Below are 24,664 nucleotides of genomic sequence, written 5' to 3'. Positions count from 1 at the left end.
TTTACACTTATGACAATTGCAGCATCCCCATGATCATGTGATAAAAATTTGGACAGTTGGCAACTGACATGTATTTATGATAGTTGCAGTATTCGGGGCTCATATGACCTCACAAAGTCAACGGGGAGGTGAGATTTACTTAACCACCAAATTACTAACTTAGTTGCAGTGATTCACTTAACAACTGGCTAAAAAGATGTAAAAAGGGGCAAAGCTCACTTAATAATTCTGTTGCTTAGCAATGGAAATTTTGGTCTCAATTGTCATAAGGGAAGGACTACCTGTATAATTGAAGTTCCTCTGCTTTTTTGAATGTAAGAAATAGCTATTTCTGGAGATAGGGTATGTGGATGGGGAGGAGTTCCAATCCCATTAAGATCTTGGATCTTAAAGTGTTTTTTAGGAGTTAAGCACACTCAAATACTGAAATTAAGCTTAATCTTGTGTTTCATAACTTTCCAATCTTTCTTCAAAAAATGCAGATTTGACTCCTCCTACTGTAGGTACTGTATTTAGTTGAGGGCTTTTGGTTGTCAAAGTATATTTTGAAGTCTGTTTTCCCTTTCATTCTATTACTGTTATGACTGCCCTCTTTGTAACTGTCCTGCTTTTATGACCTGTTGTTTTTCTTTTAATATGCCATTACAGCTGTGTAAAAATACTAGTATTAGACATTTATTTTAAACTCATATAAAATGCCAGATTAACTTTACTTGAATACATAACTGAGTTCTTGGGAGTCATGATATGAAACCTCACAAATGTGAATGAAAAGATCAAGTTGTTAAGAGTGAAAATTCTGTTCCCTAAATTCAACTATTTATGGAGAAAAAAACAAGGCAAACATAAAAAATAAACATAGTTTTTAAAGATTTATAGTAATTTTCACAGTTGTAATAAAGTTAGAAGTTGCTAGTAGTGTTATCACTATGACCTGGATTGGAAACATTTCAAAGATAGACAGAATAATATGGCATTGTATATTCTTCTTAGCATAGTGTATTGAAATGGTTCCTGGATAATTCTTGAAAACACAAGGGCTTTCCCCTCACAACTGTGCAGACATATCTGCAGTCTGTGGCAGAAATTTAAGCTGATATAATTTGTGCCATCCCATCAGATAAGTCCTATTTTGTGTGATAAGGCTTAGATTAGGTGATGTTCTTATAGTTTTACAGGTAGTCCTCAGTTAACCAGAATTTGGATCACATTTTCCATCACTAAGCAATTTGGTCAAAAAACGTGATGTCACATGATTGCTTAGTCACAGTAATCCCCTTAGTACCCATTGCCATCATTAAACAAATCCTACCCAGTCCTTAGGCAAGGACCCATCCCAATCCAAACCATTGCTGGGTTGGTATTTCCCAGCTCTGAGCCTCAGTAAGCATGGGTAAGACTGCCTCCTTTTGAACTCTTCTCAGCTGCCTGTCTCCCCCCATCTCTATAATTTTGGCCACCAACACTCTGCCAACTCTGCCACCCTGCACTCTACTGGCCTCCTCAGCAGCAGGAGGAAAAAACAGCAAAAATCAACTGGGAGTGGCAGGGCCAGCAGAGCACAGGTTGCCAGAACTGATGGAGCACGGTTGTGAGGGGATGCGTGAGAGGCACCATGCAGGTCAGTATGGCTATGGCAAGAAACAGGGTACAGGTATGGGAGGATGCAAGAGAGGTGTTGTTCAGATCTGCAAGGGTGCCCAAGAGGTGCCACACAGTTGAGAGGGTGCCAGCCAGTACACGTGCAGTGGGGCTGGGGGAGGATGTGCGGTTTGGTGACATGCCCAGTGACTTGACTTTCTGGGAAAACCAGCAGAAAAGATTGCAGATGATGACATGATTTCAGGAAACTTGGCAAGCAGTTGTAATGATGAACTGGTTGCCAATTACCCAGGTTGACATCATGTGACAATGGGGTTGCTGGGATGGCTGGAACTCCAAGGACTGGTTGTAACTACCATTGGTTCAAGTGCTGTCTTAACTTGGAAATATCTCTGGCCATGCAGGGATAGTTTGAGGACTACCTGTAATTCCATTTTAATTTTATTATAAAAATATTCAAATATTAGAAATAATACAATAAGAGTAAAAGATAGACAAAATGAATTTTGTTTTGATTGGCGGTATTGAGAGCTGCATGGCTATAAAACACAATGGAGAAATATATCTTATCCTCAATACAGTCATGATTAAAGATGGATAGATTTATTTTCCTTGCAAAATGAATTTGAAGTTAATCCTATTTTGATGACTAAAATTAAATATTCAGCATTTTTCTATTTTGAGAAAGTGAAAAATAATCAACATGTTTGATCATATCCGTTTCTGATCTCTATTTATGCTTATTGCTACCCAACATTGCGATTACAGAAGAAAAGTGCCACAAGGCATGTTATTACCATGTTCCAGTTTGTGCTGGTTATCTATTATTCATACCTATCCCACAGAAAGCAAACGCGTATATTCTTGAGAAGGTATCTATTAAACATTGAACAAGAATGAAAGTTATAGTGATGGTAGGTGGTAATGAAGAAGTTTAAGAATTTGATTTTAGAGTGGCATATTAAATATAACCTTTTTTTTACTTTCACAGTTCTTTCAGTCAGAATTGATTTTTTTCAGCTTGCATGTTATTTTCTGCATTATTTAGCATGAAGTTTTAATTTTTATTGTGAATTTGCCAAATGTACCCTTTAGCATCCCTTCTTTCTATAACCAATTTTCTAGGGAGCATGTTAAATCACTCTGAAGTATTCAAAATATATTTCAGTTACAGATTGAAATACCTTTTGAAACAAACCTTAATAATTAATCCCAAAAGGGATTATAGTGCCAATTTATATAATAAGGTTAGTGAATAAGCAATTGGATAACATTTCACATATATATATTTCTCAACATATATGTATGAAATAATGACACAATTAATACATGATCTTAATGAGAACTGGTACACTGTGAAGAAATGTCGAATAATGAAGGCTGCAAAAGAAAATATAGGTTTTTCCTGAACTGTGCCATTGACCAATTCTATTGGCCAGTATTATAGGCAGCTGAAATGGGCTTTGACTCAAAAGATCTAGAGTCATATAGACCCCAAACATGCAATTTGATGGTCTTTTTTTGCTATTACTGTGCTCTTAAGTATTGTTGCACAGCAAGTATCCTTTTATAGTTTGATTTAATTCAGATTTGTTTATTCTTTACCCATTTATATATCTTTCCACTTTACGATAACACTTTTCTCTCCTGCTTTGTGATATCATACCTTCTATTTGGGATTCAATAGTTTTAAAAATAGACCAAAAATCAGAATATAATTCAATTATCATCTTTGAACTGTAGGTGAAAGTAAGGAAGAAAGAACATTTAGAAACTGGATGAATTCACTGGGTGTAACTCCTTATATTAATCGTTTATACAGGTAAAAAAATAAATCCTGAGCAAACCTTCCTCAGATAAAGTATGCTGAAATATACCAATGCTCTTAAGTGTTTTAGATTGTTCCTTTGTTTCAAGGTTTGATATAAAATTATATGTGGTAATGCAGTAATACCAACTTCAATCACCATTTTTCCTAGTACACCTGTGCTGATTCATTTAAGCTTATTTGAATTAATGCTTATTTTCTATGTGCATCCAAGGGCAAGGTTGTTCTATCTGGCTCAAAACTGTTGCCAGTTTGGGCAGTATTATTTTTAGGTATATTGACGATTTGAATATGACCCTAAAGATATTGGAGAATTGAACTGATGGCTAGAATGCAAAGTTGATTTTTTTTTAACAGACAACTATCAATTCTAGGAGCAATTTGAGAGCCTACATTGCATGTTCTTTCTGATATAACTCTTGAATAAGTATTGTTTCAATACAGTACTATTTTATAATGAAATAAAGATGGTAATAGTTTATTATTACATTACATTATATTGGATTCCTCCTAAATGTAATAATGATAATTCAATATGAAACAGTTCAAATCTGTTGGCCCTGAGGAAGTAGAAAGGATCCATGTGACCACTTGCTCATGAGATTCATGCACCCCCATAATTGGCTAAGACTGCTGGGGGGGGGAGGAGGAGTGATATTGAATGAGTTTTTGTTGGGGTGAATTCCCTGTTTTAGGGAAACTCATGAAAGCAGGTTCAGTCAGGATCCAGACCTGAACGTGTTTCTGGATACAGAAACAGCATTGATTTGGATGATCTCTGATGGGATCAGGTAGAGGTAGATATCCTGGCTTTTCTTGCCTTCTCAACGACTTTCAATACCAGATAGTATTTATCTGGATCAGCTTCAATTATTGCGGGTGGCACAATATTGGGCTGGTTCTCTTCCTTCCTATGGGGCCAGCATTAGTTGGTATTGATTGGCAGTGAAAGGCTCTGCTCATGACCCTTGCAAAATTCAGAACTTTCCCCCTTCCTATTTAACATCTACATGAAACTGCTCAGTGAGATCATTTGTTGCCATGGAATTATTATATATCTCTGACCCTGGTAAATTAAGCAGTGCTGTTGATGTCTTGTCTTGGTGCCTGGAGGCTGTGAGACTGAAAGGGTAACAATAAAACTAAATTATTTTGGGTCTTCAGGATCTGGTATTTTACCATCTTTGGTGCTAGATGGGGTGGCACTGGTCCAGACAGACCCAGTGTGCAATCTGGGGTTCTTTCTACTTTCAAGACTTCTGCTTGAGGAGTAGATACAGGCTAGGAGCCTGGGCCCTCCAGTCGTGTTTCTGATGAAGCTCAGCTGGGTGAGGAGCATGAATCAGACTTGGAAGAATCACAACAGATGGACTTGCTAATTGATGCACGCAGGCGGCGTCAATTAGCCAGAGTAAGGAAACAGAGGTCAATGAGGCACCTCCAAAGTAAGAAGAAACGGCAAGGGGAGGCACTGCCTTAGGTCTGCTAATTAAAGGGAGGAGGTGTGGGTGGTGCTGGCTGCTGAAGGCAACCATTTGAAAACCACGTCTTGGAATCTTGATCTGTGACTTCTCTTGTGATTTCTTGTTTGTTTTTCATCGTGCTCTTTTGGACTTAAGTTTGCTGTATTTGACAGGTTTGTCTACAATATTAAAAGGGGTTTTTGTTTTTGTTTGTAAGTCTCCAGCCTATTGCAGCAGCAGGGGTTTTGTCCTTGTGAAGTTAACAAGGACGGCAATAGGCTGGAACAGAACAATAACAGGCAAGTTTGGCCTTGGAGTACAAAATGAAGCAGGGCACAGGCTAATAGAATTTTGTCAAGAGAATACGATGGTCATAACAAACACTCTTTTCCAACAACCCAAGAGATGGTTCTACACATGGACATCACCAGATGGTCAACACAGAAATCAGATTGACTATGTGCTCTGCAGCCAAAGATGGAGAAGCTCTATACAGTCAGTAAAAACAAGACCAGGAGTTGACTGTGGCTCAGATCATGAGCTTCTCGTTGCAAATTTAGGCTTAAATTGAAGAAAGTAGGGAAAAGCACTAGGCCACTCAGGTATGAACTAAATCATATTCCTGATGAATATACAGTAGAGGTGACAAATAGATTTAAGGAATTAAATAGATAGACAGAGTGCCTGAAGAACTATGGACAGAGGTTCGCAACATTGTACAAGAGGTAGCAACTAAAACCATCCCAAAGAAAAAGAAATGCAAGAAAGCAAAATGGCTGTCTGATGAAGCTTTGCAAATAGCTGAGGAAAGAAGGGAAGTGAAAGGCAAAGGAGAAAGATACACCCAATTGAATGCAGAATTCCAGAGAATAGCTAGAAGAGATAAGAATACCTTCTTAAATGAACAGTGCAAAGAAATAGAAGAAAACAACAGAATAAGGAGGACCAGAGATCTCTTCAAGAAAATTGGAGATATGAGGGGAACGTTTCATGCAAAGATGGGCATGATAAAGGACCAAAATGGCAGGGACCCAACAAAGGCAGAAGAGATTAAGAAGAGGTGGCAAAACTATACAGAAGAACTATACAAGAATGAACTTAATGTCCCAGATAACCATAATGGGGTGGTCACTGACCTCGAGCCAGACATCTTAGAATGTGAAGTGAAATGGGCCTTAGGAAATCTGAGCAACAACAAAGCTAGTGGAGGTGACAGTATTCCAGCTGAGGTATTCAAAATCTTAAAAGACGATGCAGTAAAAGTGCTACATTCAATTTGCCAGCAAATTTGGAAAACTCAACAGTGGCCACAGGATTGGAAAATATCAGTTTACATTCCAATTCCAAAGAAAGGCAATGCCAAAGAATGTTCAAACTATCGCACCATTGCACTCATTTCACATGCTAGTAAAGTTATGCTTAAAATCTTACAAGATAGACTCCAGCAGTGTGTGGATCAAGAACTACCAGAAGTACAGGCAGGATTTCGAAGAGGCAGAGGAACTAGAGATCAAATTGCCAACATACGTTGGATCATCAAGAAAGCTAGGGAGTTCCAGAAAAGCATCTACTTCTGCTTCATTGACTATGCTAAAGCCTTTGATTGTGTGGATCACAACAAATTGTGGCAAGTTCTTAAAGAGATGGGAATACCAGATCATCTTATTTGTCTCTTGAGAAACCTATATGCGGGTCAAGAAGCAACAGTGAGAACCGGACACGGAACCACTGATTGGTTCAAAATTGGGAAAGGAGTCCGGCAAGGCTGTATATTGTCGCCCTGCCTATTTAACTTATATGCAGAGCACTTCATGAGAAAGGCAGGGCTAGATGAATCAAAAGTTGGAGTTAAGATTGCAGGGAGAAATATTAACAACCTAAGATATGCAGATGATACCACTCTAATGGCAGAAAGTGAAGAGGAACTAAAGAGCCTCTTGATGTGAGTGAAGAAGGAGAGTACAAAAGTTGGCTTGAAACTCAACATTAAGAAAACCAAAATCATGGCATCTGGCCCTCTCAATTCCTGGCAAATAGATGGGGAAGAAATTGAGGTAGCGACAGATTTTATTTTTCTTGGCTTCAAGATCACCTCAGATGGGGACTGCAGCCAAGAAATTAAAAGACGCTTGCTCCTGGGGAGGAAAGCTATGGCAAATCTAGACAGCATACTAAAAAGCAGAGACATCACCCTGCCAACAAAAGTGTGTATAGTCAAGGCCATGGTTTTCCCAGCTGCAATGTATGGATGTGAAAGTTGGACCATAAGAAAGACTGAGCGACAAAGAATTGAGGCCTTTGAACTATGGTGCTGGAGAAGACTCCTGTGAGTCCCTTGGACTGCAAGGCATTCAAACCGGTCTGTCCTAGAAGAGATCAACCCCGACTGCTCTTTAGAAGGCCAAATCCTGAAGTTGAAACTCAAATACTTTGGCCACCTAATGAGAAGGACTCACTGGAGAAGGGCCTAATGCTGGGAAAGATTGAGGGCAATAGAAGAAAGGGACGACAGAGAATGAGGTGGCTGGATGGAGTCACTGAAGCAGTAGGCGTGAACTTAAATGGACTCCAGAAGATGGTAGAGGACAGGAAGACCTGGAGGAACGTTGTCCACGGGGTCGCGATGGGTCGGACACGACTTCGCAATTAACAACAACGCCACCCAAAGCCATCCTGTGTGAGATGGGCTGCCGTATGACTGTGATAAATAACAATATATTACAATATGTGTTATTGTTACAGTATATTGTGAGATTTTTGAATACAAAATGTTAAATTAGCATACCAGATTACACAAAGTATCAAGATCTAAAAATCAAAATTGAAAGATTATGGCATAAATCATCCATAGTGGTCCCATTGGTTATCAGCACAAATCTTGGATGGCATTTAGAAAATCTGTGCATTCCATCTATTAATTACAAAGTATTCATTGCTTGGATCTACTATGCCTATATATTATACATCCTAAATTCTTGGAAAGAACTCGTTGTGCAGCTAAAGAACTGGAAGCTCTGAATTCACATTGTTGTGTACATAATATTAATTGGAAGATCTGCAAGTAATATCATTTGCCTGGAAGCAAGAATTGGTGGGAACATAGAAAAATAGAAAATGAAGGATTTAAAGTGCTCTGCGACTTTAGAATTCAAACTAACGACACTTGCCACATAATATCTCATACTTGTCAATAACAAAGACAAAGTCTCAGTAATGGACATGGCAATACTTGGAGACAAGAGAATAGGAGAAACAACTGGAGAAGATAACAAAATACAAAGACCTACAAACAGAAATAGAGCAACTATGGCAAAAGAAAGCTAAGGTAGTACCATAGTAATAGTTGCCTTAAATGCAATTTTAAAACAATTGAAGCATCACTTGAACACCATCAGCATTGACAAATTTCTCATTAATTGCAAAAGGCAGCTTTACGTGGAACAGCTTACATCATGCAATGATACCAGTAAAACTGTTAAACATCCACATTTGCCTATCCCATGTCCCTGGGAAGGACTTGTTAGGTGGATAAAAATGCCAAATCCAATGTAAACATCTGACTGACTGCAACCAATCACAATAATTAAAATAGTATTGTGAGTTGTAATGGTTTTAATGGATAATTTAAATGGGAACTTTCAAAAATGTAGAAGCAGTAAAAATATCTGTTTTCTGATTAATTAAAGGATAATTGTTTTGCTTTTAATCAGAACTTTTCTCTCCCTCACCTTGCCAGTGACCTTGCTGATGGTTTAGTAATCTTTCAACTCTATGAAATGGTCCGTGTATCTGTAGAATGGAGTCATGTCAACAAACCACCATATCCTGCACTTGGGGGTAACATGAAAAAGGTTGGTAAATATTTCTGTGTTAGGAACTCTGGTACCTATAAAATCACCACTAATTTATATTCATCTATTTCAGTTACAAGCAAACATAGTAGAGATAGATAGCATATGTATAAATTAATATCTCTACTGATAATTTTTATGGTTCTATTTGTGATTCACAAAGCCAAGTAGAAATTTGTAACTTAATTTTGAAACTAAGCACTGAAGTACCTTCCATGTTACTATTTGACTAATATCCAAGCATTGACATATAAACAATAGACCACCACCATTAATAACATGGATATTAGCAAAAGCAGTGTACAGTAAAGACATGTTTAGTGATACACCTTCAGGTGGCTGACTGATGAGAGATCTCAGGATATAATCTACATAGCCATAAATAAGATTAAAAAAGAGAAGCTTAAATTACTCTTTGATCAATAACAAAGTATTTTATATATTGTTCACATACAGTGCTGGGATTTTCTTTATTAGCATATCATAATGAAAATATATACTGTTAAAAAGTCTACAGGCAAACCAGAGCTCTGGCAACTTTTCCACTATTTCATAATCATTTAAAAACCTTATAGGAAAGCTAAAGAGCAATTGTCAATCGTACATATTCATAGCCGGTTTTGAACATCTTACTTAATAATGTCACATGCCAAATTTATTATTTTCAAATAGGATACCTCTGGGAAATAAAGAATTTTTATGCATTCCGTAGCAGAAACATGCCTCTAATGTAAACTTAAATCATTTGGATTTCTGAGACATAGTAAATGTGAGGGCAGAATTGCATAACAAAATATAGCAATTTAATCTAAAGAATTAATTAGAAACTAAATACTAATGTCTCCCTGTGAGACTTCCTATATGTTTGGCAAATCCAAATGATACCTTATTCAAAATGTTTTCTAACTGAATACATTAAAGAAAGTAAAAATGTGCATTCCTTGAGGTATTTTTTTCCTTCGAAAAGTTTCAGGTCAAAAAATCTGCTTTTAAAAAATCTGGATAATAACTGTGATTTGTATCTATAATCAAATGTTTTTAGATTGAAAATTGTAACTATGCAGTAGAACTGGGAAAGACAAAGGCCAGATTTTCATTGGTTGGAATTGGTGGAAAAGATCTCAACGAAGGCAACCCAACCTTGACCTTGGCACTTGTCTGGCAATTAATGAGAAGGTGAGGCTTTCTTACATCTCACTAAATCCAATGGCTTAAGTAGACTGTATTTATATCCAGCCTTTATTATTTTTATAAATAACTCAAAGTGATGAACATACCTAATACTCCTTCCTCCTCCTATTTTTCCCCACAAAAGAAAAAAAATCCAGATCTATGTGGTAGGTTGGGCTGAGAAAGCGTGACTGGCCCAAAGTCCCCCAGGCTTTCATGCCTAAGGCAGGACTAGAACTCGCAGTCTCCTGTTTTTATCCTAAGCCCTTAACCACTAGACCAGAACTTTTTCTATAAGTGTTCTTCACTTATTCAACCAGCAGTTTAAAATCCAGATGATAACTCTAGGTTTTTTCCCACTTTATCATTTATGCCTTTTTAAAAATGTACAATAAATCTGCAGTATGCTGCTTTTCATGTCTGCCATGTTACAAAGGAGTTATAAGTTTATAAAAATAGTTGAAATCTAGAAAACCATACATATATCTATACACTGCTAAAATTCTCATGTCTGTTTAATTGTTTGTAATCTTCAATTGAGCAAAATGGTGCATCGTAGGGCAATAATTTTTGAATCAGTGTAGTTCAAACGGACTAACTTAAAAACTCCCTCAAAATCCAGGACACAATTGCTGTGGGATTGAAATGTGGCGAAATTGTGGCCACTCCAGTGCTGTCACTACAGGTAGTCAACAACTTATGATCATTCCTTTAGCATTGTTCTAAATTAAAATGGCACTGAATAAAAGGACTTACCATTTGTACCCAATGTAGCACCTCTATGATCGCATGAACAAAATTCATCTTTACAACCAACTGCAGGGATGCTGCAGCACCATCACCCTCAAGTTATCTTTTTCCCATTCCACACAATTGGGTCCCTTAGAGCTACCTTCTACTGGACTTTGATATAAATCAGAGATAGCCTTCAAGAAGAACTGGTTGATCTGCCTCAGAGTCTTGGGGCAATTCTCTGATATCAGAGCCTGGATTTCTTGACCATGTAAAAGTTTTCAAAGACTTTATATAAAAGAGCTCCTGCTGAAAATTCTTCCCTCCCCAATTATCACAATTTATACATAGTAGTCTATCTCAGCATGCAATCTTAGTAGACACAGCTTAATAGCAGATTCTGTCTTTTTATAAACTGTTTTAATAATTACATTTGCAACAATAAAACTAATACAAACTAAAGAAAAAATAAAAATAGAGCTAAAAAGAAAAATAGAAAAAAAACAGAAAAGGAAAAGTAATATTCTGCATATGAATATAGGAGAGAGAAAAAAGAAATATATATGTAATTTCCTCCTTCATCAAAATAAGTATAAACAATTTTAGTAACTTACCACCTTTTTTAAAAATACAACTAATCATCTCTTCTTCCCCGATCCCATCTCTTATCTATAAATAAATCCTTGAGCTTCATCATTTCAATCTTGATGTCAGTAAAAGGGCTACTAGATATAACATATCTATTTTAACCTTGATTAAATAAACCAACTTTATATTCTTTTTTCTTTTTAACAATCTTGATTTTTGGTGCCTTTAAATAATGTCATAAAACTTTATTTCTTTTCATTTTTCTTTGTCCTTTCTCACAAAATTCCTGAAAATTTTAACGACTCTTTTGGAAATCCAATATTGGAAAATTATCCAGGTCAATCTGTTGGTTTGTAATTTGTATATTTCTTTAATCATCAAGACATCAGCCAGCTACTTTTATATGTCCAGTGTTACATCTTTTCCCATGTCATTCTTGTAGCTTGTCATTTTTAGATTCACTTTCAGATAGTCTGACTCTTGTCAGGTAACACTTGTTCTTTCATAACATCTTTTAAACATAATCTATAGAGGCAGACACTGTTAAAATTAATTTTGGGGCCCACTGTTCAAAAATATCCTTCAATATGTCCAATGTTGAAATATTTTGCTTCATTCTATATTTGTAAGTTGAATTTAAGAGTTCTGCTTTTATTATAAGATCGCGCAAAGTATTAATACCACTCTATAATGCCTTGGAATACTGCATCCAGTTTTGGTCACCACGATGTAAAAAAGATGTTGAGACTCTAGAAAGAGTACAGAGAAGAGCAATAAAGATGATTAGGGGACTGGAGGTTAAAACATATAAGGAAAAGTTGATGGAATTGGGTATGTCTAGTTTAATGAAGAGAAGGACAAGGGGGGACATGATAGCAGTGTTCCAATATCTCAGGGGCTGCCACAAAGCAGAGGGAATCAAGCTATTCTCCAAAGCGCCTGAAGGCAGGACAAGAAGCAATGGATGGGAACTAATCAAGGAGAGAAGCAACCTAGAACTAAGGAGAAACTTCCTGACAGTTAGAACAATTAACCAGTGGAACAACCTGCCACCAGAAGTGGTGAATGCTCCAACAATGGAAGTTTTTAAGAAGAAACTGGACAGTCATTTGTCCGAAATGGAATAGGGTTACCTGCCTGAGCAGGGGGTTGGACTTGATGACCTCCAAGGTCCCTTCCAACATTATTATTAAACTTATATTTAAAGGTTCTTTTGTTAAGGATTGAAGGAGCCTCTCCTGATGTTTTTAGCCTTGTCTATCCAAAGGTTCCTAATAGCTGAAAAGCAGTTAACAAGCAATTTATGAAAGTGATTAGAAAAAGTATGTGAATTTAGTGTCCTTTCAAAGGTACCAACTGCAAGTTGAGCCATAATTGCCTCATCCTCCAGCTCTTAAGGGTTATCTTTAGCCGGAACCACAACACCAGCACTCTAAAAGTGTCAGAAACCATTGTCTTATGGTCTCACAAGCAGCTGCTGTCTAGAGCACTTATGGACAATCTCAAGTCATCTCCTTGTCCAAAGAGGAACTGCTGAAAGGAAATCTATTCACTGTCTCGTCATTCAACTGGGTTCATTAGCTCTGCTTTTTGTGGAACTGTTTTCAACCTGGCATTTCTTCCCTAGGAGAGGCTACTATTTTCTGATTCCAGTTTTCATCAATAGAGCCAATCTACTTGCCATCTCTTCATTTTAATGTGATTAGCTCCTTTTTCAACAGAGCCTTTTGCAGTTCACTTAATCAGAATAGAGCTGGAAGGGACCTTGGAGGTCTTCCAGTCCAAGCAGGAGATCCTATACCATTTCAGATAAATGACTGTGTAGTCTCTTCTTAAAAACTTCCAGTGATCAAGCACCTACACCCTTTCTTCCCTGGAAGTCTGGCAAGCAGATTCTGTTGCCATTAGATAATGTCCAAAACCATTTAGCATTTTAAAAGTGATAATCAGTACCTTCAGGTCCATGCAGAATTAGTTCAGCAACCAGTAAAGGTGTTTTATGGGAATATTGAGTTATTCCCATTAGTATGTGGATCATTTCATTTTTGCACTATTTGCAATTTCTGGGTTGCCTTTAGAATAGACCACATAGGATACATTATCACTTCTATTTGTGATGTGTTGAGAGCATATTTACTACTATGTTCTTATTCCAAGAACATAACAGTCGTAACTGACATATCAACTAGAGCTAGGCAAATATCCTGTCCTTTTCATCAGGAACTGAACATTCAAATTGCACAACTCTGCTGATAATTACAGATGTTATTGTCCCCAAATCAATGATAGTGCTTTCTGAATCAACAGGTATTTCATCTTACTGGGGTAAGTATATCTGCTTCTCAATATTCAGAAACATATAGACTCCAGATCAATTTTTTGGGATATATATGCAGAACTGGTACCATCTGCATATTGTACTCCACATTAGTATTTTCACAGAATTTGAATAAATGCTAGATAAAATGGAGGAGAAAGTTGAGATCTGAGGAAAAGATTGGGTGAAAGAGATTGGCAGTGAATTCCAGTCCCACATACACTACAAGAGTTTATTTACATATTTCTCCATAATTCCTTCTGCCCATCAGCACAGGACTCCTCCATCAGTCCAAGCAACTTTGAGTTTGCATCTGCATGCTAGCATCTCCCACAAGATCATGGAGATGCTGTAACACTTGTAAGTGCAAGGACCAGTTGTAAGTCACTTTAGCACTGTTGTAACTTTGAATGGTCATAAATCAAGGAATATTCTTACCAGTTACATATACTATCTATTACAGATTTACTCTGAATGTACTATCAGACCTTGGAGAAGGGGAGAAAGTAAATGATGAAACTATCATTAAATGGGTGAATCAAACTCTTGCAAATGCAAATAAGACCACTTCAATATCTAGCTTCAAGGTAATAAGACTATCAAATAAAGGGAATATTATATTAAATACATAGAGAAAACCTGGATGAGAATGAATTTATAGCAGAAATTCAACACTTTTTAAAAATGCTTAAAATACTAGATTTTAAAATGTAAAAACAGATGAGATTCTGGATAACTATATGTGCATATATATTACTATCTTTGTCATGGACCATCATATCTATTTTTCTGTAGAACTAGATGAAAAATATTTTTGTAGAAGGAATGAGGATTATACATGATTAAAAACAGGAAGAACCTTCTATCAAAGAGTAAAATTTTGTACCTATGTTACAGTTGTTGTATCATAGTCAAATACAGTACAGAGGCAGTTTATGCATCATAAAAGTATTAAAAGTAACAAAAGTATTCTTCAGAGAAAGCATTTTTATCATAACTTTTTTGAGAACAACCAATTTATATAAAAAACTTGGTAAAAATATCTTCAAATATTCATTTACCAACAGATCCTTGAGTTTCAAAAATATTCTTTTCTCATGCAAACTGAAGTAATGTTACTTCAATTCAATTTTTACTTCCATCCACAGATTAAATTTTGCCACATCTTCAATCAGCCTTAAACAAGTACAGTATTCTAAAGTGCATACGGATCATGGAAACACCAGCAATACTATAGAAAATAGTTTTATGACCAGTTAGCCAAAATGTTTTTCAGAAATTCCGCTTTCCTTTGCCATTTTTTATCTTAACAATGGAGTACAAGAGATACACTTAAGAAAAATAGGGACAGCAGAGTTACAACAGGCCAACATGATCTATAATTATATCCAATCACTGTATTAAGAAACATCAACTTAGTAGCTCAAAAGGAATAATAAAATACTGCTTTTAGATAATACAGTGTTCATCGTGGAACTTAAAAAGGATGAACCAATCCTGAAACCATAGCTTTAATCTCCTGGCAAGAAAACCACAGTGAAACTCTTAAAGGAGAGCTAATTACATCATTCTAGGGCACCTCCTGCTGATAACTTGATGTCATGGATAAGAACACTCATCTGCTTGAGCCGTTAAAAGGATGCTGAATACAGGAATACCATCTGCTATTTTAAGACAGAAGTACATCTTAGAATCCCAGAAATAAAATTTAATAACCATTGACCATCTCATAAAGAGATTCCAGAAAGAATCAGAGTACTATATACCATTTATAAGCATGTAGAAGGAAATAGTAATGGAGCAGCCATTTCTTTTTAATTTAATACAAATATCTTGCACAATTGTCCTATTTGCATATGTAACAACAGTACTTAGAACATATGTTATTCTAAGGTTGGAAAGGATCTTGGAGGTCTTCTAATCCAACCCCCTGTTCAAGCAGGAGATCCTATACCATCGATATACTTGGTTTAACCAAACTACATTCCATGCAGCAGAACAGATATTTTTAGATTTCCATAGATATTATGGAATACTGGATGTGCTTCAACAACACTTTCATGTTTTTATGTTTCTTTCATGTATGCAGCATAGCTAACAGGAACTGAAAGGTGTACATTGCCATTGTGTAAAAATAAATGTCTACAAAACAGTACATGGTACATTAATTACAAGTTATTTTTGTGATTAGGAGACAAAAATCTATAAGATATACTCAAAAGTGTTCAGGAAGCAAAACCTTTGAGGTCCAAAGAAACATGTTGAGGACTTTTTGTTTGATGTATCATGGACAATAACTGGATAAAAGAGAAAAGGATATGACAAACCATATTAAAGATGACAAGCTATGATAACAGAAAATAATTCATTATTGATAATTAATACTTTAATGTATTTTATTTCAGGACCAATCTATAAGCACTAGTTTGCCAATATTAGATTTAATAGATGCTATCGCACCAAAAGCAATCCGCCCAGAAATGATCAAGAGAGAAGATCTAACACCAACAGACAAGCTAAATAATGCTAAGTAAGTCCTTGCAGCATATTTCAGAAGACTATCCTGTTGAATGAAAGCAACAAGCAATTCTTTAAAGTGCCATAGTTTATAGAAGCATGGCATTTTAAAGAATAATGTTTTAGTATAGGCTAAAGCTACCTTTATTAAGCTTCAAATGGGAGAAATATACAAAATCTAAATCTTTCAACTATTATGATTATTGATGTTATAGTAGTGATAGTAATTAAATTTATTATGCTTGCCTACTCTAAAATAATCTAGGCTGTGTACAATATATTAAAATATGTTAAAACATATTAGCAGAACATATTAACAATAAAACAGTTAAAACATGACAATACATAATGTCCCAGTCAAAACAGCCTTGTCAAACTAAAATACAACAGAGGCTCCAAAATCAAATCCAAGGCTGGGAATATTTCATGCATCTAACAAAGTATATTAAACCTGGGAAACATATCCTTCTTCAATGACTAGTCCTCACTGGAAAAAGATTTGCATTATACATAATGATGCAACATTCTTTACTTCTGCAAAGAATAGAATCCCACTCAATAGACTACATGCAGCATGACATTTTTAACATAAATCAAATGATAGTTAATAGTAGAAATAATATCTAAGAAATAATATCTAAGTAGGACCATTGTAATTGTAACATGTTGCATTGAAAATGTTCTAATCCAGCAGCCCCCAACCTTTTAGGTACCAGGGACTGGTTCCATGGAGAAAGTGTTTTCTGTGGACTGTAGGGGGCGTGGTTTTGCATGCTGCTTACATTCCACAGATGGGGTTTCGTTTGTTTGCATGGTCCATGGCATAGCAGCAACCAGCAACCTCCTGTTCTAATGTATCTGTAATGAGTCACATTAAAGATGTTCTACATTGATATCAATACACTAATGTAGTAACATCTTTTTATAGATTTATGTGGAAGCCTGAAAAATAAATATGCATGATTTAGCAGCAGTCCTCACTAGAGGACTGAAGCACTTTTTTAAAAAAATCATTTTTGAAGTGTGTTCAGCTTTAATCTACAATACGGGGTAATTGAATTTGTTTATTTGTGTCAGAAGCATCATAATCAAACTAAGGCATACTATATGAAATAAAATTTAAAATATAAAACATAAAAGTTAAAATATAAACATTAAAGTAAACTAGGATTATTATTTGTGGTTAGTATGTTAATTACACCAAGCTCTAATGTCCCTCTTTCACAATTTTGAAAAACAAAATTGCTTTCCTGAATCAATATCTGGGATCTGAGATAATGTATACCATGATGGTTAAATGTACACTCAATAAAACTGAATTCATAAAGTTGTTACTAGGCAGATAGTTTTAGAAATATCTGTTATTATGAATGTGGCCATACTTTCTAAAATACTATGTCTATGACTGGAAACACTTCTGAATCATAGTGGCCTAATAGAGAGTTTTTCGAATCCCTGTGAGCTGTAGATATTACTGGAATACACAAGCCTTGCTATTGTCACTAGGTTTTTGCAAGTTAGAGATTAGATTATAATAGGGTCTCCACAATGATATCCTTGAAAGCTGTCTGAAAACGACAACTGAATATCTACACAGCCTTCTCTCTCAAATGTATTTTCAGCATTTATATAAGCTGAAGAGTGGACTGTAGAGTCTGTTACGTTTTACTGTCATTTTGTATAGCAAACTTCCAGCCTATTTTCAAAGGCAGTTTCAGTGAGAATTGATGCAGGCATGCATCTTTGATATTCCCTGTCATGATAAATCAGTATGGTCTCATTATCCTTTTTAAAGCAACGAAGTGTTTGTTTTCTTAAGATGTTTTTTTTAAATGTTAGGAATTAGTGTATATCCCCCCCTTTTTTTCTACTTCATTCTGAATTGGTTTGGGTTTTACCACATTATTTAACTATATGTTTTAAATCCAATGTTTCTGCCCATAGCACTCAAGACAACTAAATAGTAAAATAACATACTAAATCTTATTAAAATAGTTAAAATCTCTGTTACAATCAAGTCAGATTAAAAGGACCCACTGGAATTCAGTGCAACGTACTGATATCCATTCTAGACTTTCTGGTAAACTTCTAAGAAAATACATATTTTTACAGCATATCCTGTTTTGTTTATTTCTGTATTGCATTTTAAACTGTGCAATGTTCTGGGAAATTTATATTTAATAATATTGTACACAATGTTTTAGATACTGCATAATAACTGTTGAAAAGACAAAAATTGTTTAAAATATTAATTAATATTTATGACTGTAAACCAGACATGTCAAACTTGCGACATCACGTGACATCGTGAGACATATCTGGACTGTTTTGCCATTGCCGGCAATGGGGTGGGTGTGGCTTCCAAATGATGCGTCTGGCCCGTGGGCCAGCAGTTTGACACCCTGCAGTGAAAAGAATACACTGCAACTTCTTTTTTAAAAAAATATAACTATATTGTTCATAGCTCCTTTGAAAAGTTAGTCCTAAGAGTTGGGGAACTATCTGGAATGGGACATAGCATGTAGGATTGTGATAGTTTATGACTAGAGAAGAGTGAAGAAAAATTATTGTCCCATTAGCAATGACTAAAGTTACTAAGGAATCATCATTGGATACACTTCCAATGCAATTAATGCTAAACGAGTATTTTTGTTCTCCTTTTCCTTTCCAAGGTATGCTATTTCTATTGCTCGGAAAATTGGTGCTTGTATATATGCCTTACCAGATGACTTGGTAGAAGTGAAGCCAAAAATGGTCATGACAGTGTTTGCATGTTTAATGGGAAGAGGATTAAACAAAATAAAATAAAATAACACTTTTTTTGCCATGATAAACGCATTGAATGCCTCATTGTTTACAGATTAGTATAAAGCAAATAATTTATATATATGTGGAAAAGAGAGATTATTTAAAATGATTTTAGTTATCATTTGAAATGTGTATTACATCAGTATGTGAGCTAACATTGCTAACATATTGCAATAATTGTAATTAATATTACTATATTCAGCAGCTTTTTAAATCTGTATATGATTTTTCTCAGTACAAAGCTTCCCAAGATTGTAAAGTGCTATTTTAGGAAATACTATAAAGTCAAAACGTTCGATGAGATAGATTTCAATTGTTGCTGGTAAACATCTCTTGCTATGTTGTAAAATAAGGACACAATGTTTTCAATAAAAGAGAATATATGTAGCTCAGGGTTGAACTGTGGAGTCCTTGGTCTTCTGTGACTTTGGTTCTTTGTAGATGTTTCATTACCTGACTAGGTAACATCGTTAGTACTAGTAAGTGCTCACTGTTTATATACAGTGTCAGTATATATCCTGCCAGTGTTGGTGGAAGTGTGATTTTCTCCATGGTAGTTCCTGGATATCCTTATCAACAGAGGAAATAATGACAAATTATAAACACAAGTCTATCAAAAACAATCCACACCAACCAAGCACTCATTACCAAAGTAACAACCTAACCTCCTACAATAGTTGCTGTGTAAGACCATTATTCAGAAGAATACAAACATTGCAGTAACCAAAACACCAGAAAAAGGAAACACACAAGCTACGAAAATAACTCTACCATACATTGAAAACATCTCAGAAACAGCTAATACTATATAACAGTGTTTCTCAACCTTGGTAACTTGAAGACGTGTGGAATGCAATTCCCAGAATTCCCCAGCCAGACATGCTGGCTAAGGAATTCAGGGAATTGGTCCACACATATTCAAACTGCCAAGGTTGAGAAACATTGTTCTATAACAACCACATAGTATCTTCGCAGCACGCTAACCAACTAAAGCCCTCCAAAACATCTTAAGTAAACCAAAAGACTCAGTGGCCCAAGAAAAAGCCTACATCATATAGTGTAAGGACCAAAACAACCACTATATAGGAGAAACAACAGAGCAGATCTTATGAACACCAACCAGCAATCAGAAGACACAATGAAACTCCTTAATCTCACACTATATAGACAGACTCTGCTATAGTTGCAACTTGGAAACTGAGTATCCTAGATGAAGCTAAATTCAAAAATACTAGAAAATTCCTCTGAGCTTAGTAGTCAGACAAATCAGCTATCAGAAATAAACCACATTGCTGCACCATTCAAGAGATAATAAAAAAAAACTAAGGAAACAAAAAGACCAGAAAACATCCTCTCCAGCAGCTGATACCCAGATAAGCAGGGATTAACACCATATAAACAATGAAGCAGAAAACAATACCTTAATCAAAGAACTCCTTAAAAGAAACCACACCAACAAACCAGTAGCAAAGCAAGCTACTATATATAAACAGGAAACAAAGTCCATACTAACACTGCTGATGTTACTTAGTCAGGTAATGAAATGTCTGCAAGCAAACAATCTAACGCACAGGTCGGCAACCTGCGGCTCCGGAGCCACATGCGGCTCTTTGAGCCTTCCCCTGTGGCTCCCAACTTCCTCTGCCTTTGCAGAGAGAGACAGAGACAGAGAGAGGCAATTGCGCCTCTCTCTCTCTCTCTGTGTGTGTTTGTGTGTGTGTAAAAGAGAGTGCACTCACAGTGTTCTCCGAGGAGCTGAAAAGCTTACTGGGCGGAGCTCCTCCCTTTGCTGCGTCTCTGCAGGAAGCAGGATGGGCAGGAGAGAGCTAGCTAGCCCAGCTAGGCTGACTCAGGAATTCTGGGAGTTGAAGTCCATGAGTCATAAAAGAGACGAGGTTGCTTACCCCTGAGCTTGTTGGACAACAGCTTGAAGCTTGCCAGGTGAGCAGCAGATAGGAGGGGGGAGAGAAAGAGAGAGAGGGAGGGAGAGAGAGAGAGAGAGTGGGGGAAGAGGAGTGGCAGACCAAGGGCAGATAGAAAGGGAAGGAGAGAGACAGAAAGAGAGACCCTTTTGACATCTAAAATGAAGATAACACTGCATATATCCTTTTTTTACCTGTGTGTGTATGTAATTTTATTCTCTTAAAGCATTCTCTTGGTGATCATTGTTTTAATAGTATGGATATTCCCAAGAGTCATATTTTTACTTTTATTTTTAGTGTGTGTGTGTACGTGTGTGTGTGTGTGTACACACATACACAAACACACACACACACCTATAATAAAGGTAAAAAAGGATATATGCAGTGTTATCTTCATTTTAGATATCAAAAGGGTTTTGCGGCTCCCGGTGTTTTGTTTTTGGTGGGAAACGGGTCCAAGTGGCTCTTTGAGTGTTTTGGGTTGCCAACCCCTGATCTAACGGGACCAAGGAGTCCACAATGTTTTAAGCTGTAACAAATCTTGTATTTCAACTATGATTTATGTATTGAAAAGAAAATGTTCCCTTACCAAAGCATATTTTTTTATTATTTTGCTGGTGTAAATTATAGTTAATTATTATGTGAATATCACTGTTCTTTAGACTGCTTGTTGGAAAACAACTTCATAGACAGATCGTACAAACTGTAAATAAACCTTAACCATTGATGAGGCCGGTGTGGGAAGAATCAGTAAAATTTGCTCTGAAGAGAGAAAATACAGTGTTTCAATCTCAAATCCCATTAGCATAGTCATGAAAAGAGACATTTACAATGGCTCCAGAATACTAACTTTTGTTAATTAAATTGTAAACTGTTTTCTATTTCAACTTCTCAGAAAAAAGAATTTATAGACAGTATGGCAGAATGTTAGTTATCTTTATGAAGCAGTCAGGAATGTAACAAAATGAAGATATTTTGATACAGAAAAGGAATTGGTGTATTCTCATAGCTGTGCTTGAATGCCTCTATTACTGTTAGGATAACCATTATACATTAGATGCAGGATTGTACTGGTAATCAACTAATTAAATATTGGGAATTAAAATGTTTTTAAATTTGTTACACTGATAGTTAAAATTTATTACTTGTGCTGTTGAACTTACAGATTCCATTTCTGAGATTTTTTTGTAGAAATGTTTCTTCTGTATTACTTGTAAATTTTATATAAAAAAAACAAAAAATACTATAAAAATCAAACTGTTAGGGTTTGCAGTCTAAAATAAAATTAAAACATGTTTAATGATAGCAAGAAATAGTATGTATATTGTATTACTTGCAGTGTGTTTGTGTGTGTGAATACAAATACACATTTTAATAGAATACCAAATTAAAAAATCAATAAAAAATAGCAAGTCTAGTTTTGAACCAGTCATAAATGCCAGTCTGCTGGCAAGCACCCAAAATATGCGATTATGGATACAGTGGCAAAACATCTTACAATGGCTAGAAGTGCTATATGGGCTGTAAAGCATTGTTCTCTTATAATTTCAAACAGTTGTTAATCACCTGGTCATAAGCTGAGGACTATTGTATTAAGCAGTAGGAGACACTGGAACCAGTTTTATCTTTATTGGGATTCTTCAAGCGTAGCTATCCTACATACTAGAGGAGGATGTTTGAATGATTTATATGCCTATTACTGGCCAATAGCTATTACAAAATCTGAAGCTATATAAGCTCACATATAACCCCGCCATAAAGATCAAAATTTAAAACTTTTTCACCCTGAGGAAAGCCAGTTACCAGCCTAACTCACAGAGGGAAAATCATTACCAGTATCTGCATGTTGTTCTAAACCAGGAAGAACAGACTTATATCAGACTGGTCAATACAAACATATGCTGCTGGTTTAAAGTGCTGGTTTTAACCGTTAAAGCCCTTAGTGATCTAGGATCAGGTAAACTGGAAGAGCACCCAATCCTATGTATACCTACCTGATCTGTTAATGAGGACCTTCTCTAGGTCCATCCACCAGTATTTCTCAGCTTTGGGAACTTGAAGGTATGCGGACTTCAATTCCCAGAATTATATTTTCCCCAAATAATTTAAACTTCTTAAATGTAGTTTTGGAATTTTCACCAAAGGAAGGAGCATAGTGCAGGAGAGAAATGGCTAAATTTTATTCAATGATCACTGGGTGTCTGCTTTATAAGAAATGGGGATCCTGAACAACAGAAAGACAGATGGTTATACATTTTGGGATTGAAAAATCTAAATGAGTCATGGACACATTTTGAGCAAATGAGATAAATGTTTAAACAAAGAAAAATGTATTTTTCTATTGTAAAGCAAAGCATTCCATTGTTAATAGGATGGAATATTGAGAAAAGCATCCACACTTCATTGTGATGGAATATCCATGGCTTCCTAGATGATATGATTAAAAGGTTATATTGGTAGCAGAAACATAGCCATGTTTGAATTATGTATGATCCTGGAGCTGATCTAGTTTATGTATGCAAGTGAGATGGGGCAAGGACAGTAGAGAGAAATGGGGAAAGAATTTGCAACAGGAGAGGTGGAGGTAGGAAGAAAGTAGAGCCAAAAAAAAAGGTTGGGGGAGAGTTTGGAGAATTTGCAGCTTTATTATTTTTAATTTTTTTAAAACACAATTGCCTTTTCCTGCTTTCTACTAGTAATATTTATGAATGGCAAAATTCTTGCACAGAAGCCTGGTTCAGAAGGAGCAGAAACAATGGTTATAAAGTAAAGAAGCAGCAGAAGAGTAGTAGTAGTAGTAGTAGTAGTAATAATAATAAAAAAAACAGTAGTAAAGTTGGAAGGGACCTTGGAGGTCATCTAGTCCAACCCCCTGCTCAGGCAGGAAACCCTATACTATTTCGGACAAATGGCTGTCCAGTCTCTTCTTAAAAACTTCCAGTGTTGGAGCATTCACCGCTTCTGGGGGCAGGTTGTTCCACTGGTTAATTGTTCTAACTGTCAGGAAGTTTCTCCTTAGTTCTAGGTTGCTTCTCTCTTGATTAGTTTCCACCCGTTGCTTCTTGTCCTGCCTTCAGGCGCTTTGGAGAATAGCTTGACTCCCTCTTCTTTGTGGCAGCCCCTGAGATATTGGAACACTGCTATCATGTCCAACCTTTGTCCTTCTCTTCATTAAACTAGACATACCCAATTCCAGCAGCCGTTCTTTATATGCTTTAGCCTCCAGCCCCTAATCATCTTTGTTGCTCTTCTCTGTACTCTTTCTAGAATCTCAACATCTTTTTTACATCGCGGTGACCAAAACTGGATGCAGTATTCCAAGTGTGGCATTACCAAGGCATTGTAAAATGGTATTAACACTTCACGTGATCTTGATTCTATCCCTCTGTTAATGCAGCCTAGCACTGTGTTGGCATTTTTGGCAGCTGCAGCACACTGCTGGCTCATATTTAGGTGATTGTCCACTAGGACTCCAGGGTCCCTCTCACAGTTACTACTATTGAGCAAGGTACCCCCTATACTATACCTGTGCATTTGGTTTTGATTGCCCAAATGTAGAACCTTGCTTTTTTCACCACTGAATTTCATTTTGTTAGATAGTGCCCAGTGTTCAAGTTGTCCAGATCCTTCTGTATCCTAAGCCTGTCTTCTGGAGTGTTGGCTATTCCTGCCAGGTGGGTTTGCCTGCAAATTTGATGAGTTCCCCATCTATCCCCTCGTCCAAATCGTTGATGATGTTGAAGAGCACTGGGCCCAGAACAGAGCCCTGGGGCACCCCACTACACACTTCCCTCCATGTAAATGTGGTTCCATTGAGGATCACCCGCTGAGCATGGATGGTCAGCCAGCTACAGATCCATCTGGTG

The 24,664-nt window shown here is 36.4% G+C and overlaps 1 protein-coding gene across 7 annotated transcripts in view; it reads left to right on the top strand.

Annotated features, from left to right (window-relative positions):
• The window catches only part of PLS1 (plastin 1), a 71,331-nt gene that overhangs the window by 44,823 nt on the left and 1,844 nt on the right, over positions 1-24,664 (top strand). For 4 of the 7 annotated variants that reach the window (XM_039357467.1, XM_039357464.1, XM_039357465.1 and 1 more), the window contains 6 exons: positions 3,346-3,424; positions 8,630-8,744; positions 9,787-9,920; positions 14,015-14,138; positions 15,957-16,081; positions 18,741-19,276. In XM_039357467.1, the coding sequence (XP_039213401.1) occupies positions 3,346-3,424; positions 8,630-8,744; positions 9,787-9,920; positions 14,015-14,138; positions 15,957-16,081; positions 18,741-18,876 (713 nt within the window). In that variant the 3' untranslated portion in view covers positions 18,877-19,276. The other 3 variants (XM_039357468.1, XM_039357470.1, XM_039357469.1) reach the window with 3 other exon arrangements.

The sequence above is a fragment of the Crotalus tigris genome, unplaced genomic scaffold (assembly GCF_016545835.1).
Source record: "Crotalus tigris isolate CLP2741 ecotype Arizona unplaced genomic scaffold, ASM1654583v1 scf7180000018923.2277400, whole genome shotgun sequence".
NCBI lineage: Eukaryota > Metazoa > Chordata > Lepidosauria > Squamata > Viperidae > Crotalus > Crotalus tigris.
The sequence above is the reverse complement of the archived record's forward strand: the minus strand, read 5'-3'. Positions and strand labels throughout refer to the sequence as shown.